An 18,595-nucleotide genomic window follows, 5' to 3' on the forward strand; every position below is an offset into this window, starting at 1 on the left:
GTGTGTGTCATTCTGTGGATAACCTACATGCATGTGAAAGCCTGTTTGAAAAGGTGTAGTAAAAGACAAATTCTTCTCATATTCAGGGTTCCAACGTCATCCCAAAGCCTGTGCAATTTCTCATAGTAACATGGTGAAATGGAATGGGTTGCTGACATATAGAACCAACAAGATGGGTTACGTTAAAAATGTGGCCAAGCACTTTAAATTTATGAAAGTATAGTAATGTTTAAAATCACTCTACTTTCAAACAGTAACTATGCAAAGTGTACACTTGTATGCAAACCTGATATCATGAGGTAGCCAAACAAATTCAAAAGATGGAATTGGTGGATTTGTTGCAAATAAAGTAAATTAGGGAAGTTACAAACAAAAATATATCAGCGAGTCCTACTAATTTTATTAGCGAGAGAGCAAGCTGTGATAACCACAGAAACAATAACACTTGGTGTTATTAAACATATCAGTCAAACACTGGTACATAAGGATCAGTTTTTGCCATTGATATCCTAATGAATATGATGACTGTATTGTAGATCAGAATTCTTAGATAAGAATAGGAGAGAATTTGAGAGATTCAATCACATGCACTGGTTTCTGATGGTGGAATCAACTTCCCTATCAGTCACTGGCTGTCTTCAAATGAAGACTGGAAACCCACTTCTTCACTAAGAACTCAACTAATACGCTTTTGTGTTGGGGGTTCGAATCCTGCCTCTGCCCTGTGTACACAGTGTTTGCATGTTCACCCTGTGCCCCAGGGGTTTCCTCTGAGTACTCCGGTTTCCTCCCCCAGTCCAAAGACATGCATTGTAGGCTGATTGGCATTTCCAAATTATCCATATTGTGTGAATGTGTGTGTGATTGTGTGCTGCGATGGCTTGGCACCCCATCCAGGGTGTCTCCTGCCTTGTGCCCCGAGTTCCCTGGGATAAGCTCCATGCCCCCTGCAACCCTGTGTAGGATAAGCGGTATGGAGGATGGATGGGTGGATGGATGAGTTACATGTTTTACAAAGTTGACTATTGATTATGTGACTAATAAAATGATGATTTCATTGTTACATCAAGGTATGATTACTCTGGACAGAGAGCCTTAAAAAGTCTTTTAAAAAATCTGATGTGAGTGACTTACATGAAGTGCTTTCCCCACCAGGAAAAACATATTAAGACCTTTGAATTATAAGTTTCTACTGCTTATGTCATATAATTTCAGAGTCTTGGAATGAATGGAAAAGAATGCCACTGAATATCAGCTCTGTGGTAGCCTACTACTGTAAAAATATATTTTTGCATAAAGTACTATTTCACACACACACACACACACACACAGAGCTATTCTATTAAACATGAATTGTTATGTTGAGTAATGGCTACTCCGATATTTAAAGCGAATGCTGGTGAACACAAAAGGCAATGCCACTCTGTAGCGTTACACCTAGCTTGTGAATATGATATGTAATTCGCCCCTGTATGACAATGTCTCTCTCTTTCTCTCTCATTGTATTTCTCTTGCTCCCTAAATCCCACATCCACTTTTCTTCTCTTTCAACGGTTAGTTAGTGATTACATGCACTCCGTGCAATATAGCTCCTACTCTTCAGATGCAGGAGCAGTAAGTGAAAGAAAGATGTTATCATCAGTTTCTTTCCTTTCCCTGACACCACGACTGCTTCATCAAATGGCAACCATAGCAGCTGTTCATCTGAAACAGAGGACACACTGATGGCTTCCAGCGTGCCTGTCTTGGCATGTCATTCCCTCTCCCTCTCTCTTTTTCTCCACTCGGATTTTAAGTAGACATATTGCTGTGTTAGGCATCAAAGTTTGTTTTCACGTCCCACAATGTGCGAGTCTCTGCACAGCATATTTCTGTAAGATTACAAGCTCTATGAACTACTAGAAAACAGAACAACCCCCCCCCCCCCCACCCCAACATCTCACCCCCATACAAAACCGTATGCCTCTCAAGAAGATAGCATTTGTTTAGTGAATCTAGCACAAGTTATAAATAATTGACTGGCACTTAAGATGGCACAGATTAGGTATTAATTATACAGGTTCCATATGCAAAGTGGCAACCAGATGATGTGACACAGCTATCTAATGAAATTATAATGTACAGTGTCTGTACCAGAGCTGAAACCCAAAAAATAAAGTTGTCAGATATGAAGTATACACATTAAAGGTGTATATTTGTATTTGAAAATATCAGTATCCATTCATCAATTTTCTATATCACTTATACTACACATGGTCACGGGAAGCCTGAAGCCTATCCCAGGGGACTCTGGGATCAAGGCAAGGGACACCCTGGATGGGGTGCTAACCAATCGCAGGGCACACTCACACACATACTCGCACACCCATACACACACTAAGGAAAATCTAAAGATGCCAATCAGCTTGCAACGCATGTATTTTTGCACTTGGGGTTTACAGATATGAATTGGGGAGCACTATTCTTTTTCTTCTTTTTTTTCAGAAAGCTTGCCACATCTACTTGAGACTAGAAGTGTATATCGTGGCAGGTTTTCCTTTCATGCAGGTGCAACTAAGGAGTCATATATGAAGTTGTAGGACAAACAAAGGCTACAGTCATTAACATAAATGTACAATATTCATTCATTCATCCTTAGTAACAAGTTACAGGTTATGCTGATAGTGCTGGCATTTCTACCTCTGTATTTTTCCCCCAGAGTTTTAGGACATGCCTACTTTGGATTTAAATCTGAGCACAGATACGAATGTTTGGAGCACTAAACAGCTACAGACACAGATTATGACATTGTTTGACACCCTTAAAACATACATATATATTCATTAAAAATGAATGTACAAAACCATTTCTTTGTGATTACTGAGGTTAAGGTTTAATAGTGTAGAAATTTGTATTACATATAGGTAGTTACATAAATGTACATACTATTTGTACTGTGCATATATAATCATATGTCTTGAAATGCGTGTGTGTGTCTGTGTGGAGAAAGTATGTATATGCTAATATCAATATCTGTATCTGTACTCAGTTTTATGCACAAAGTAGGCATGGGCTAAACTGTCACTGTTTTTTGTTTGTTTGTTTGTTTGTTTGTTTGTTTGTTTTGCTTTGTCCCTGGAAAACCCTTAAAAGGAGCACAGCAGCAGAAATGCCAGCACATGGCATTTCTGTTGCATCCCAGTGCATAGATCTACTCTCAACCAGATCAACTTTTCTGGAATGCTTTCTAAAAAAAATCTCACCTCTTAGTGCTCCTTCTATTCATATCTATATTTGTATCAATTTACAACACATTATCTGTTCAGTCTGGCTAATGAATTTGTATTCAGTTACATTAATACACACAAGCTCTGAAAGAGGCTAAATTCAACACTTCAACACAGGTGTATTCCTCAAATCATTCCCCTTCCATCTGTTAATAAATTAGATATAGCATGATCAGTTGGACAATAGGCCTAGTCCCCTGCATAAAATTAAAGTATGAAAGTGAATCAGGGAACATGGTCTCTCTCTCTCTCTCTCTCTCTCTCTCTCTCTCTCTCACACACACACACACACACACACACACACACACACACACACACTCAGTACAGCTCAGAGGCATCAACTGTAATCTGTTCAAATGAATATCATACCCGCAGGCACTTAGCGCGGGCGTGAGAGCAGCACAGATAGATAACAAGGGTGGGAGGGAGGAAAAGATACCCATGCCATGCCAGCTTAACCAACCCACATTTGAAAGAAAAAAAAGGGCGGGGGGCATAAAAAAAGAGAAAAAGAGAAGGATCTAGTTTACAAAGCATGCCATGGGAATCACCATGGCAACTGTGCACTGCTCTGTTTTCTATATAATTCATATTGCTATGTCTTTCTATCACTGCAAAAAAGTGAAGGCCAGCATGTGTGATGTAACAAACTCACACGCATGCACACACACACCTAGCCACTTTTTATGTAAAGCCTGAAGAGAATGTGATCACAGAGGTACAGAGGAACAGCAAGAGCAGAAGAGTGTGTGTTTGAAGGGCTAGCTGACCCGGAATAATCAGGATTTGTGAGACCGGAGTCAGCAGTGCTCAAGCATCTGAACTAAATGGCGCAGAGCTGCTGAGAGATCAACACATTAGGAAAGGAGCTTTAGAGCGCCGGCTCCATTTTCCATCCGACTGCTCAGCATCACATTAAAGACACGGGCATGGATTAAAGCACCAAATCTCCCATTGCATGGCCTACACTACAGTGTGTGTGTGTGTGTGTGTGTGTGTGTGTGTGTGTGTGTGAGAGAGAGAGAGTGAAAGAGAGAGAGAGAGAGAGAGAGCGAGCAACCACATTATTAATGAACTAACAGAAAGGGAGAGGGAAAGATAAGCAGGGGAGAAAAAATATAGAGCAAGATGAAGGAGAATGAAGGAGAATGCATCTTAATGCTGAGGAAACGTTATGCAAGGAGGAATAGCAGGCGGGAGGTGGGTGTAGGAGGATGTTGCATTGTGAGCTTTGGCTCTATGAAAAGGATCGAGAATAAACATCAGGAATGTGCTAATAATTTATATTATAAACTGTGATATCCACCATGCATACATATTATGGACAATTCCTATTAAGATAAAAGTCTTAAAATCTTTCACAGATGCATCCATGATGGTGCAATTAGTCACAAAATGTTCCACATCATAATAATCATAATTATTTGAACTCATATTGCAACAGAGGTTCCAATTAATCAATTCCACAATCATGAACATTTTATATAAATACACTGTATAGTGATACTGTAATAAGCCTGTAATTTGTCTTGCAGCAGAACTGCTGCCAGAGCTGTTGTTTTAGAAAATTGATCAACACCTTCTGGCCAATCAGTGTTGAGAATTTAACAGCACTGTGGTGTAATTTCCATTCGTTTCTGGTAATACATAATCAAATTGTAGCATCATCATATATTAATCATTCTTCTCAGTCAAAGGATTCTGTCTACATGGAACAAAAGTAATAATTACTGGATTCACGTAGCCACCAATTCAAATATGCTGTAGATTTAGGAAATTAGTGCATTATTTATTTTCATCTAATTTGCTATAGTACATTTTTTACATTCCTTATTGTTCAGTAACCAATTTGGGTATCCCAGTAGTACATTTAATATATTCTTTGATTTTTGTACTCATCTGAAAGGAAAAACTGACCTACAGGTTCATTAATTACAAGAGACTCTGTATATGCAGTGTTACATACTGCTATGGTTATATTTTCAAAATGAACAGAAAAGACAAATAAGTCACAATTATGGGTATGCCAATCATCAACAACTATAACAATCATACCAAGCTCTTCTAATCTGTGAATAAAAACATAAACCTACTCCCACACATGGAATTTATAAACTATCTCGATTAGCTCACATTAAATTAATCTCATGGGTTTTATCCAAGCTATGTCGCGTATATCCACTGAAGCTGACATTTAAATTTAGGTATGGAGTGTGGTATGAAATCAAACTGAAAAGCGCAGTGAGGGCTAAACTGTGCATGGCTAACATTTCACATGGTTGTCATTTATTTTGCATTCACCAGCCACGACTCAGGGCATAACTGACTGCATTTAGCCCTACAGTCTGTCCTGACTTTTAGACAGCACTTTGGACTCATTTTCTTTCCAGCTGACACACAAACACACACACCAATTCTCTGCAGCTGCTGCCTGGCACTGCTCATGTTTGGTCACTGGGATATGGGCAACTTTCCTGAAGCAATACCAACTCATTGCCAATGAATGGCTGAGAACAAAATGCTGAGAATGGTCCAATATGTTGAAGATTCTTTCTGTTTCTGCTCCTCAGAGAAAGAGAGAGAGAGAGGGAGAGAGAGAGAGAGAGAGAGAGAGAGAGAAATCCTAGTTTTCTAGTAGACTCAAGAGATGTTAACACTGAGATGTAACCATTCATGATGTGCATTTTATGAAGCCAGATGTCAGTAGAGAAATCCCATCAATAGTAATTATGTGCCTTTAATACTGTTTGTGAGCTTCACCTTCATAGAACTGTGGATTGCACTTGACAATCTCAATGAACAAGATATGCAATATGGATCTATTTCATCTAGTCAGCCATCTGGATCAAAAGTGCTATGGATTTATGAAAAGCTCTTTTTAAGGGTGACATGCTCCTTTTTCAGGTTAGAAACAAGCCTTTTTGTCCCAAATACTCCCTTTTCAGGTCAAACAGAATCTCCTCATGGAAAAACCTCATTGTTTTGAAATTTTTTATTTCATTTTTTTTTTTATCCAAATAGAAGAGACAGGTGATGGGCTGTCAGTTAGTCACCCGGAGATATCTGTCAGCCATTTTGGAATTCTTTTAGCACTTTGCTTCTATATTTACCCAAAATATCCCAAACCTCAGTGTTTGTTATTATCATCCTATGCTTGTCGGTCCTAACTACACTCGATTCATTATTATCCTTCATGGGCAAGTGTAGCACGCCCGCCGTCCAACTGGCGGTGCTGCAGTAACGAGATGGTCAGAGATGTGCTGTTATTCACCGCCCTTGTAATGGCAGTCTTTTCTTCGCGACTCACTGTTACCCTCGCAGTCTCTCAATAGCACATCGTCTCCCCCTACTGTACATTCAGGGCATTTCACGTCATCAGTCCAGCATTCGTATAACAATCGTAAACAAAATGATAAACACAATAAAATAATCAAATACATGGGAAAAAATCATTATTCCTGTGACTATACATAAGCAATTAAACAAGCAATTGAACAACACTGTAATCATATCTTAAGTTACGAGAAAAAAAAAATTCAGTGTAATCCTCTAAATTAGTTGTGTGAATTTCATTAACAGCTAAGCTATTGTGCGTTATCAATGCATACTTAAACAGCAGCTGGAAGGACTGAGTTATTTTTGCTATGTGTATTAGGTTGGTGGAGTTAAGCGCAGATCTGATTAAAGACTCAGTAAAGACATAAAGAGAAAGGTGGACATTGCATATGTAAAGCCACTTACCATAAGCCATAAGAACAGGTATGAACTTTGTTGTATAGTGTGGAGTTTCTGATAACCTGACTGTCAGAACTCTGGCATTAGAGACAATACAAGCATAAAATGTTCCCATAATCAGCTGTATAGTGTAGGCAATAATATACTTGTGTAGAAAAAGTAATTACTTTCTGGAAAATGACTGAAGTAAAGATTAAAAATAACCTATGAGATATCTACGCAAGTAAAAGTTTTAAAAGTATCTGCTACATACAGTATTTATTATGTTTGCATTATTGTTGTGGAATTCAGTCTACTATTGCACACTTTTTGGGGTTTAATTTTATACAAAAAAAGCTCCTTTGTTCATCCTTTAATACTCACTTTCTACAACAGCCATGCAACATAATTGCAGTGGTAAGTAAAATGTGCTATTTTCCAGGCTGGAAATTGCTTCTGCACACAAAGAGGTCTTTAATATGTTTAATAAATGTTCCACCATATTGTACGAGCTGCAAAAGTGCATTTTCTTACATCCAAATATTACCTTTTCCGCTAAACATTATTAGTCTCTGATAGCCAACACACTAAGGCATTGCTCCTAATGAATGCTGGCTGCTGTTACAAGAGCTATTGTTTGAATTTGTTGATGCCACCAGATTTACCCCTGGCTGCTCTGAGTTTGAATGTACAATTATGGCTTTATTGGAATTACAAAAGATCATGTGTGCTTAAGCTCTTATCCGAAGTGACAAAGCAAACAGCGTTCAGGCAGCTAGAGGAAAAGAATATGGTACTCACCGAGTCAGTGTGCCATGCAGAGCCACCAGGATCACTTTAAACCTAATTTTTTTAGCTCAAGGCTCTCGGATTAAGTCCTGAAAGTGTGGAACATCACACAGTTCAGTGTCTCTCACTGCTCAAACACGGCTGGTAAATCAACTGGTTTAAACTGGGAACTGACTGACGAGCCGAATTGGGTGTTATAAGATAAAAGAAAACACACAGAGCCAAATGTGAGGTGTGTAGAAAATCCTTTGTGGAGGTACACAGGCTTGCCAATGTATCCACTTGGACTTTTCCACATATTGTAGCATTATAGTGAAGCATGATGCAGGGAGCATCATGTTGACAGTTACCCTTGGCCTCTTGATTGCTTTTCTGACTAATCTCCACATTACCTGGTCACCTTGTATGACACGGTAAACATAAACTGTTGAGCAAAAATGTAGGTAAAAGAACAATTTACACCAATCATCCTGTACAAAAGTTCACATCCGCCTGGCTCTTAATGTAGTGTCTTGCCTTCTTGAGCATCAGTGAATGTTTGCACCTGTTGTAATAGTTTGTCTGAATAGTGTCTGAATAGTCTGGCTATGTCTTCATTTTTGCTCAACATTTTATGTTTAATTGCTAGTTAACTTTCTGGCATGTCACTGTTTTGTCAGTGTTTCCACATCACTAGGAATGTTAGCAAGTGTTTGTCTGATTTTTAACTCATATGCCTGATCTTTAAAAAGCACGCCACCATTTCATTTTTAAATCTTGCCAAATAATTTGAAGGACACGCAGCACCTGGAAATATATATATTTTTTTATTTTGTGATACCATTATTTATACGAGTTTATACTACAACACTGAATTAATATTCTATAACAATTTTAATTTACTATACGTTTTCTATAACAGCAACTCTAACAATAGTGCTGCAATTCATATCACATGTTTATATTAATGTGCTTGTTCCGATGTATTATCCTTACTATAATAAAAGTTCATTCACAGGGATTTGTCAGGTGGATGTGCCACATAATTTAAGGCTAAAAATAACATAGAAAAATGTGTTGTTATTTAACAAAGAAAAACTTATAACCATTGATATGATGAAGCTTTCTACAATGAGATATTTGTTAATTTGTGGAAAGAAACTTCAGTCACAGCACTTTTGACAGTTTTCCAACAGTTTACAAAGATGGGAAGCCTTCAGGACAGAGTAGTTTGAGCTTTCCAGTTCCTCTGTAACATGACAAGCTGCAATTTAACCTCAAGATAGAGGGAGAAAAAAAAACAACTGTTTATAGCTGCTAAAGGAACTGATAACAGTAACATATAACAGGAACTAACTTACACAACATTAAACATTACTATAAATGGGTAAAAAGTACAATGTGTGGTTCATTATGAATGAAGGCATAAGAGGAGTAAAAGCATTTTACAATAGGAAAACAACCAGTAATGCAAAGCAGAGGGTTGTGACCACTCCAAAATGAATTATTTTCCTATTACAGAACATGCTGAAGTGTTTATTTCTTTAATAGCATCCAATTGCTTTATTACCATCCCTGTAGTCTGGATTAAGCTTAATACACATGGTCTCTATTGAACCCATTCAGATATTCACTGATGACTACGTTTATTCTCATTGGCAAACACTAATTCTATTCTTTTATCTGTAAATACGTTGAACCATTATACCCATATAGGAATACTGACAGTCTGTCTTACTGTCATACACAGCCAGTAATTACCTTCTTATATTATATTATTAGTGTACGGCTAAATTGTAATTAGCAACAGGCTAACTTGAAGCTAGCCTTACCCTGTCAACTACCATTCATGCTTTATTACAATGACTCATAGTCTCGTCATTACAGGACACGATGTAGCAGGCAGCTATTTAACTGATGTCCCACTCACTATTTATGCAACATCTCTAAAGCATCATATGCTTTATTAAACCTGTCTAGGATGCTGTAGTACTTTATTTCTTACTAGATATATGTGATGTTTTATTACTGTGTAACAAATTTGATGCTCTTCAATAGGACTGAAAGAAATAATTGGCATTACTAATTTAGCATTTCTAATTTCTGAATAGACCTCCAGTTGACATTGAGTTAATGACTCACAAATGGCCCAATTGTTAGTGTTTATCAATGAGGAAATACAATACACTTCTACAGTAAGTGTTTAGCCTGAAAAGTTAGTTGTGGTACACTTAACATTCATAACATTTAACAGCTTTAACAACTGGAATGTCTAAAATTTGTTAGCTTAAACAAAAGTAAAAAGCTCATCCTGTGATCTTGCTCATACGTAATTGTGAAATAAAACAGCATCAAACATAATGCTGACTAAAATACTGCAACAGAGGGAGATATAATGTACATATGCAGGGTTTAATAAATCTTGTCTAAAGTGAAATTATCTAAAGCATTTTCCCACTGTTTTATATGTGAATAGCAAATTTCATTCAATTAAATTTGACTAGATATTATAGGGTTATTTTTTTTAATAGTCAAAAGTCATAAGTTGTTCAGACACAAGAAAGAGTTATTATATTGTTAAGGAAAATATTTTAGTTTTTACGGACAATACAAGTCAATATCACAATGTGATAAAGCAAACTGTGAAATTTCATCTTTTAACCCCTCATCTTTTCATTTTTTAAAAACAGTTTATTTAGAAATATTGGCCATATCAAACTATGGAAACCTAATTTTATAAATGAGGCATTAGTACAAACCCTGTTGTTATTTATTAATTATTAAGTCAATATACATGCACTGTACATCATCATATTAACACATCAAGAGTAATAACCAGGCACCTGTCAAAGCATAAAACTACTTCCGCAATTAGGTGAATGCATTGATTAATAATGATTTGCCAAACCCTTGTGAAAACCCTTATTACAATCACTATCTTGTGAATTCCCAAATAAGCCAAAAATCGGACTAGTTTGTTTGTTGTTACGTAAAATATCCTCTTTTACACTTATGTACATGTGAACACATATACAAGCCTTCATACACTCATGCCTACACACAGACACACACAAGCGCATACGGAGTACAGCAGTGGCCTGCAGGCTTGGAATCAGCTGTTATAAGGGGTGAATAGAGGAATACTGCATCAGAACTGATGGGACATCCTGGTTCCTTCTGAGTAAAATTTACTGATAAAAACAAGCAACAGCCGCAGGCACTTGAATGGCCCAGTAACAAATCCCCTCACACAACTGTCCTTAAATCTCCTGAAGTAAATACTCCCACACTCACACACACGCAAATGCCAGAGTAGAAAACTCAGTGAATGGCAAAGCTATTAAAAACCACCAATTCACTCGCCTCCAGCAGATCCCACTAATAATAAACAATGATCACTGGTTTGCATCATATCTGCAATTAAAATATCTGGTCCTGTTGGACTACAAGAAAAAGCCCACAGAGACCGTTCACAATCAGCTAGGAAACTTTTTCACTTCCTTTCCACATGAGTTGAGAGCGTAAGGAGGACAGCAAGCCCAGGAGGACACCAGGATAAGTTGAAGTAGCAGTGTGATAGATAAATCTGAGGCTTTTTAGAAGCAGTATTGATTGAACAAAAGCTCCAACATGAATCGGTATATGTAGACTCCCTCAGCCCTATTAAAGACTTCATACAGGAAGGCTGAGGGCACCCCTCAGTCACTGTGACTCATCCACACCATTGCTTTCTGACGCACTCGGGACAATGTTCCCGTGTCTTTACATTTATGGCTCCACAAGGCAACTTGTATGACACGTTATGATTTAACAGTAGGGGAGTTCAGAAAACAAGAACAACAGTAGTAGGTGAATGCAAGTACAAGAATTAAAGGGACACACCAACCAAAATGTTTAAAAATACTATCTTTTGGCTGTTGTCTACTCAAGTCTTTTACTGGTGACAGAGTTGCTTCATACTGGGAGTACATTTAGAAAAACTTTAACCATGTAGGATTATTGCTGGTATTTTTTTTTGGTAACTGCCTCAGATTTAAGGTGCATTAAAGGACAAATGGTGGAAAAGGACATGTAAAGGGAAAGTGGGTTCAGGCAACAAAAGCTCACATTCAATCAATCAATCAATATCTATTTATGTGGAATGATGAAAAATACCTTTAGCAGGGTTGCCAAACTAAACCCAATGCAGTCTTCTGCTGTTGTAGCCCATCTACCTCAATGTGTGCATTCTGGGATGCTTTTCCGCTCATCACAGGTGTAAAGAGTGGTTATTTGAGTTACTGTAGACTTCCTGTCAGCTCCAACCAGTTTGGCCATTCTCTATTCTCATGCACTCTCCCATTTCTGCCCACAAAACTGCTGTTCACTGGATGTGTTTTTTTTTTTTTTTTGATTGATTGATTGATTGATTTTTGCATATAATCACAGCCCATATACATACATAGGTGATTATGCATTTAGTGTTTGCATTTAAAAAAGACTCCAGGTTACATACTTGATTTGCAGAACATTGATATAGATCAGCCTGCAGCCCAAAGCAAGTCAAAAATAGCCCAATTCTGTTAGAAAATACTTGAACTTGGCAAACCTGAACTATAAGTCGACTGGCTAGTAAACTGGTTACTAATGATTCCTGGCTTACACTAAGGATTCCCAAAGATTGTATAACATATTTGCATACTACATGCTGAGTTTGAGACCAAATATATTCATGGATGTAAATTCTGCCAAAATGCTGGTGCAATGCTGCACACATAACATATTAAATGCTAATGTTAGGAAACCTCAGAATTTATCCTGGGAGTCAATTACTACAATGTTAGCTGGTCCAAACTTCCTTTAAGACATATTTGTTTTAATTCACCAAATAAAAAGAAACAATTAAATGAGTAAAAAAAATCAATTATTCTTTACTGAGATACCGAGTCTGTGCTATTCAATAAGATAGTATCATATTTTTCAAGGTGAACACTTTCAGCAGTAATAATATTCTGTGAATTCTTCACTATATTCATTCAAACTCATCAGATTATGATATTTTTGAATTTATGTCCTCTGCTCCACTTGCTTCTGTACAGACCACTTCTTCAGCCTTACTGAACCTCTCTGTGTTGGTTATGCAATGATGTTCAACTGAGAGTGTGCAATCTAAATCTGTCCTACTCTACTATCGGCCTATCTACCCTATACCAGCAACAAGTACCCAAAATCAGCTCACACTAAATATATCACTTTTTACGAGAGAGAGATGAGCAGAGAATGAAAGAGAGATAAAAGGAATTATTTGGCATTAAAAGTCTACAGAGTGGCCGATATGAGATGCTAGTTTTCTGCTAATGAGATGCTGTGGCTGCTGCAATGCTATTAAATGAACTCTATATACATTTATTAAACATTTATTTTAAAAAGCCTTTTGTAAGCTTCACAAATAGTCTGCAAACATAAAATGAACATCAAAATATGTCTCAGTAGTGCAGAACTGTCTAGACACTATGCCAAATTCAGCAAACACAGCAGTGTTAAATTCTTGAATCTAATTGTTTAGATGGCATTGATTAATTTTCTTTAACAGCAGGTCTTTCAATTGTTCCAGCTGAAATTCAAGTGAGAGGTTTATATCAATTCACTTGTTCTAAATGTTATCTTCTATCTATAGTAACAACTCATTCACAGGGACTTGTATGGCAGATGCTCCACATATTCTAGGGATAACAATACGTGAATTTTTAAACGTGTTGTTATTTAACAAAGAAAATGCCTGTACTTACTGATATTTTGAAGGTTTCTGTTAGTAGACATTTTTTTTTGTTAGTAAACATTTATTTTACATTTATGGAAGGAGTCTCCAGTGTTAGTGCTTAGTAACACTCGATAAGTTTTCCACCATAGGAGTCTCCAGGTCAGAAAAGAGGCTGGTGAAGAAATTCCTGTTTGTAGTTGCTATATATCATAAGTGAAAGAAGTGCAGACTCTATAACATTAAATGGAACTATAAATGGTTAATAAACATGATATGCCTTTCATTAATAAAGTAAAATTTGTAATCCTTCTAATGCAAATCACTGTGGTATAATACTTTGTGTTGGTGCAATTCAGACCGTATCCCTCCGTAACCCCCCCCCCCCCCCCCCCCCCACTGTACATTATTTCCCTGTAACAACATGGCCTGTCGTGTATTATTCCTTACATACAGTATATGGAAGTCCATATCAAACTTAGACTCTGGAAGAAGCATATATCTTGCTTGTAGCGCCCTTAAAGAGATGAATGCTGGCAGGAACAGCATGTTTTCTTCCACTCTGCCTTGTATTGGAGGAGAAGAGGTTGTCTAGTGGGATGTAACACACCTGGACTGTCTTTCACTGCCAATTCAGGTCTTCCATTGGAGAAAAAAAAAACCTTTACAATGTATATCAGTGTTCATTTGTGTCAGTGTGAAAAGCACACTGTCACATTACATCAGACAGTGATAACACTTGAAGCGCTCTTTCCCACATTATGCCATAATGAACTAATGTTAACTGTGTAACATTTAGTACTAAAAACACCTTACATAAATCTAAATGGTCGAAATTATTTAGTGGGAGAACGTAGGCAGGCAGCCTCTCTCACACTCTGCTGCTCACTTTACAAGGCAATAATAACTCTCTGATCAGAGCTTTAACAGCGAGGTCCTCATCAGACCGCTGTATCAAAGCCCATTTTTTATGAGACAATGTGGTGTGCTGCATGTTCTAAGGACTGAATCAATGAGGTACAGAATTTATTTTATTTATTTATCTCTGTACACCCACTGAGGACCATTCATCTTTCTTCTCCTGATGAGTAATGATTATGTGGCTATGGAGAGCCTAGAGGTGAGAGATATGGCTAAATAAACCAAAACAAAAAAAAATGTAAAGAAAATAAATAAGTAAATAATGTTTCATGATATTGTACTGATATTGTAAGCAATATACATGGCACCCTACAATGAAATATATAATAGATAATATATTATATCATAGCAATAACAATATCATATCATCATATACAGTAGCTTAGGCTACTAACCCTAGACCATATTCTCTCTCTAGCAAAAGCACGGTGCTCACCAGGATTAACTTTTTCCCCCTTTTTCATTCTGCAAAGCATAGCCATATTGAAAATGACATAATGACCACAGACACCCCAAGACCATGTTCTTAATTAAATCTACAGCTGATGGCAAGGCCTTTCACCCTGCCCATAAATGAGGACGTGATCTATACAAGGTCACTGACAAACCAGTTCCTGTTTCAGACCACACCCATTTCTATTATTTTAATTTGGATGTTTGACCATTTGAGGCCAAATGCTATTTAATTGGACATAATTTTGATGTTAAGGTTACCCTTACAGTGAGATAAAAATGTGTATAGAGGATGCCACAGAGAGGCTACCTCTTAATAAATATTTAATAACAGCTTTTTGTAGCTTTTTTAAAGTTTCATAAGCTTCATATGGCTCTTGCTACCATCTATCAAGATTTTTCCAGTCATCATTGAAGTTACATATATATGTGTATATATATATATATGTGTATATATATATATATATATATATATATATATATATATATATATATATATATGTGTGTGTGTGTGTGTGTGTGTGTGTGTGTGTGTGTGTGTGTGTTAGAAATCAATTGATTGTGCTCCTCGATTTAACTGACAGCTCGTGTCTGTGAGCTGCATGACAGGTATTCACAGCCAGAAATCAAGCGTGGGCTGATAATGTTTGCGCTGAGAAAATACACACTTCCACAATGTGTTCTCCTATCTCAGATGCCATAACAAGAAAAGCAAACACTTCTACTGTCCCTCGAGCACATCATTAGATACAAAATACCCATGCAACTCAAGATATGTTACAATATATTCTGGGTAAACCAAGTTGGTGACACAGAATAGATTTAAGACGACTAAGAAACTGATACTTCTGTGGTATTAGTATACCAGCCCACTTCTCTCTCTATATGTATATTAGACACACCTCGCGCATACAGTTGAGGGTTGATTAATTTGTACGTTCATTGGGTTTGACCCTCCCTCACTCAAGCATGCCTTTACAACCGGCAGCTCACATAAAGCTTGAGCCCTATAATTAAAATGTAATTTTCATAGCACTGTCTTTTGATGAACCGAGTAGATTACATAATAATCTTTAAAAAGACAGTACGGGCATAGAGTTAATTGCATTGTGCTGCGCGTGCGCGCGCGTGTGTGTGTGTGTGTGTGTGTGTGTGTGGCAAGTAGCCGAACTAATTGCCAGCGCTGATGTGTAGCGCGCGCGCTTTGCGGTTGTGTGGCGACCCCCAGCGAGCGTGAACGTGAAAGCTTGCTTCGTAATTGCGATGTGTGTCCTTATAAGCCTGCCAATATCACAGCTGGGATTTGTGATCGATCAGATCGACCAATAGGAATAGATCATGTAGGTGAACTACAACGACGGATTTGATTTAAAACGACAGGTGCAACTGTTTGATTGCATAGTTTTCCCCCTACCTCCTCCTCCTGTTCTTCTTCCTGTGCATTTCTCAGAACAGCAGGATGCTATATTTTTAAGCTTTCTAAAACATCAAAAATATTTGTGCACAAAAAAAAATGGATATACATATATGTTATATTACCTGCGTTCTCTATACCACTTTATCCACATATTTCACGAGACCGATCCAGATTCAGCCCAGCTCCCATTTACAATGGACTCCTCAAATATCGACGCTCTTGTGACACCTTCAAGTTAGGAATCTCCGTCCAGATGTCATTAAGGCTAACATTTTCAGCCAAGCAGCATCAGCTAGCTCCAGATCTCCGGAAGCGCACAAAAAAAACACACACAAGCTCGCTTTGGATTTTTCCTCCTTGTTTTCTTCACTAAGTGAGGATGCGCGTCGGAGACGCGCGCTCGCGCCCCAGACGTTGTTCAAAAGCTGTCTTCTTTAGCCCGAAGTTTATGAAACATGACTATACACTCCAGTGCTACAGAAAAGTCAGGAAGCAGTAGAAGCGTCATGCTGGATGCAGAGTGAAAACGCCAAGTGGCGCGCATAATGACCGCGCACTTTATTATGACTGCGCGCTCGTCTGTCATTAACAGGAAGCTCGAGATCAGGCGCGAGAGGGCATTTAGATGAAAAGGAAAAACCCGTCCGCGACGCGGAGTCCGACCGAGTCGTCACGTCAGCTTTGGCACATAGTAGTCGATGAAGTTCAGCGATGTTTGCGGAGGCGGCTGGAAGGTGTGATGTGACGCGGTGGAGAAAGCGAGGGGCGACGGGAGATGAGCGCCACTTCAGGCGCGCTGAGGGGAAAACAGAGCGCTTAGCGTGTGCGCAATTGCGCAGTGGTTACAGCCCGAGCGCGCTCTGCTCGCTTTCTCTTCTCTTTCTCTCTCTCTCTCTCTCTCTCTCACTCTCTCTCTCACTCTCTGCGCGCGCGCTCTCTCTCCTCTCTCCTCTCGTCTCCCCCGTCCAACTAACAGCACAGCCACTGCTGCTTCGGCTCACACCCCCGTGACGTCATTTTAAAATACAATATCGTCGGTGTCGACGAAAACCGAAGAGAGGACGTCTCGACAAAAACGACGCACACCAGGTGCTAAGTGTTTTTGATCAAACAGAGGCCAATATTGTACACATTTTCTTCAGATTTTGACCAAGATATATTCTGCAACCGTCCCTGAACTGAAATTTGTTTTGTTTATTTTTTATTTTTTCCAAATATCAACCATACCTTAAATACTTGGTGTCACAGTGCCATCTCACAGCTCCGGCATCCCTGGTTAGACCCTGAGCTTAGAATCTGTGTGGAGTTTCTGTGCATGTTCTCTGCACATCCACATGGGTTTCCTCCAGGTTCTCTGGTTTCCTACCACCTCCCAATAACATGCCAGTATGTGGATTGGCTAAGAGAAAGTGAGTGTGCATGCTTTATGCTCAGTTGAGTCCACCCTAAACCTGATCAGAATAAAGCGGTTACTAAAGATGAATGAATGAATGAAAGCTCTAGCATTTTCTAGCAAGTCTGGTTCCCGCACAAAATTGAAAAGGGAGAAGGCTGTATCTAAAGATTCCAGTCCAGTTACCTTTAAAGGTGCCCATCTATACTGTATCTGCATTTATAATCTAATCTTCTTATGGAAAAACTGCCAAATTTTAAAGAATTATAAGTTTACAATGAGAAATAAGTTCTCACTTTGATTAAGCGCATCATCAACATCAGTATCTGTCTCATCACATGACGTAAAAATCACTCACAGTGTTTACACATGACATTACATATCACTGTCTCATCACTTGACTGATCTCTGTTCTCACTAACATCGGTAAATAATTTCTGATTCGATCACTCAGTTCTGTTCTTTTGGCCAAATTAAAATGTTAATGACATGTTATTAGGTCATTTAAACATTTTAATACTTTGCTGTTGTCATCTTGATGTAGTCTAACAACTTATCAGCTGGTATCTGATTGCAAACTGAACTGATTAGGCTTATACCTAATTTGCTGTAGTACGTAGTAAACCAACAACTTGATCAAAGTATGACATTCATCTTGCAAGTTTTTTAGCCCTGTTTAGACAGATTGTCTGCATTTACTACCGTGTTTATATACCTGGCTCCATATTCAATGTGATATTTGCAGGCAGACAGTCAAAGCTTATAATACAAAAAATATTAATTCACTGTTTTGGCAAAATATTTTTACATTTTCTTAAATTTGAGAAGTGTATTACTAGCAGAAAAACTTCATTTTGGCCAAAAAAAAATGTTTTTGTGATTTTTGGCTGTTTTCCATATAGTAATGATAGTCTATTTATGTCTCA

The 18,595-nt window shown here is 38.0% G+C and overlaps 1 protein-coding gene across 2 annotated transcripts in view; it reads right to left on the reverse strand.

Moving 5' to 3' along the window:
• The window catches only part of ajap1 (adherens junctions associated protein 1), a 61,997-nt gene extending 45,351 nt beyond the window's left edge, over window positions 1–16,646 (reverse strand). For both annotated transcript variants that reach the window (XR_008385993.1, XM_053625422.1), the window contains exon 1: window positions 16,399–16,646. Coding sequence is in view for 1 of the 2 variants with exons in the window: in XM_053625422.1 (XP_053481397.1) it covers window positions 16,399–16,427 (29 nt within the window). In the remaining variant the exon portion in view is untranslated. The remainder of the gene's footprint in view (window positions 1–16,398) is intronic.
• Between the last annotated feature and the right edge of the window lie 1,949 nt (window positions 16,647–18,595).

This window comes from Ictalurus furcatus, chromosome 5, assembly GCF_023375685.1.
Source record: "Ictalurus furcatus strain D&B chromosome 5, Billie_1.0, whole genome shotgun sequence".
Classification (NCBI taxonomy): Eukaryota; Metazoa; Chordata; class Actinopteri; order Siluriformes; family Ictaluridae; genus Ictalurus; species Ictalurus furcatus.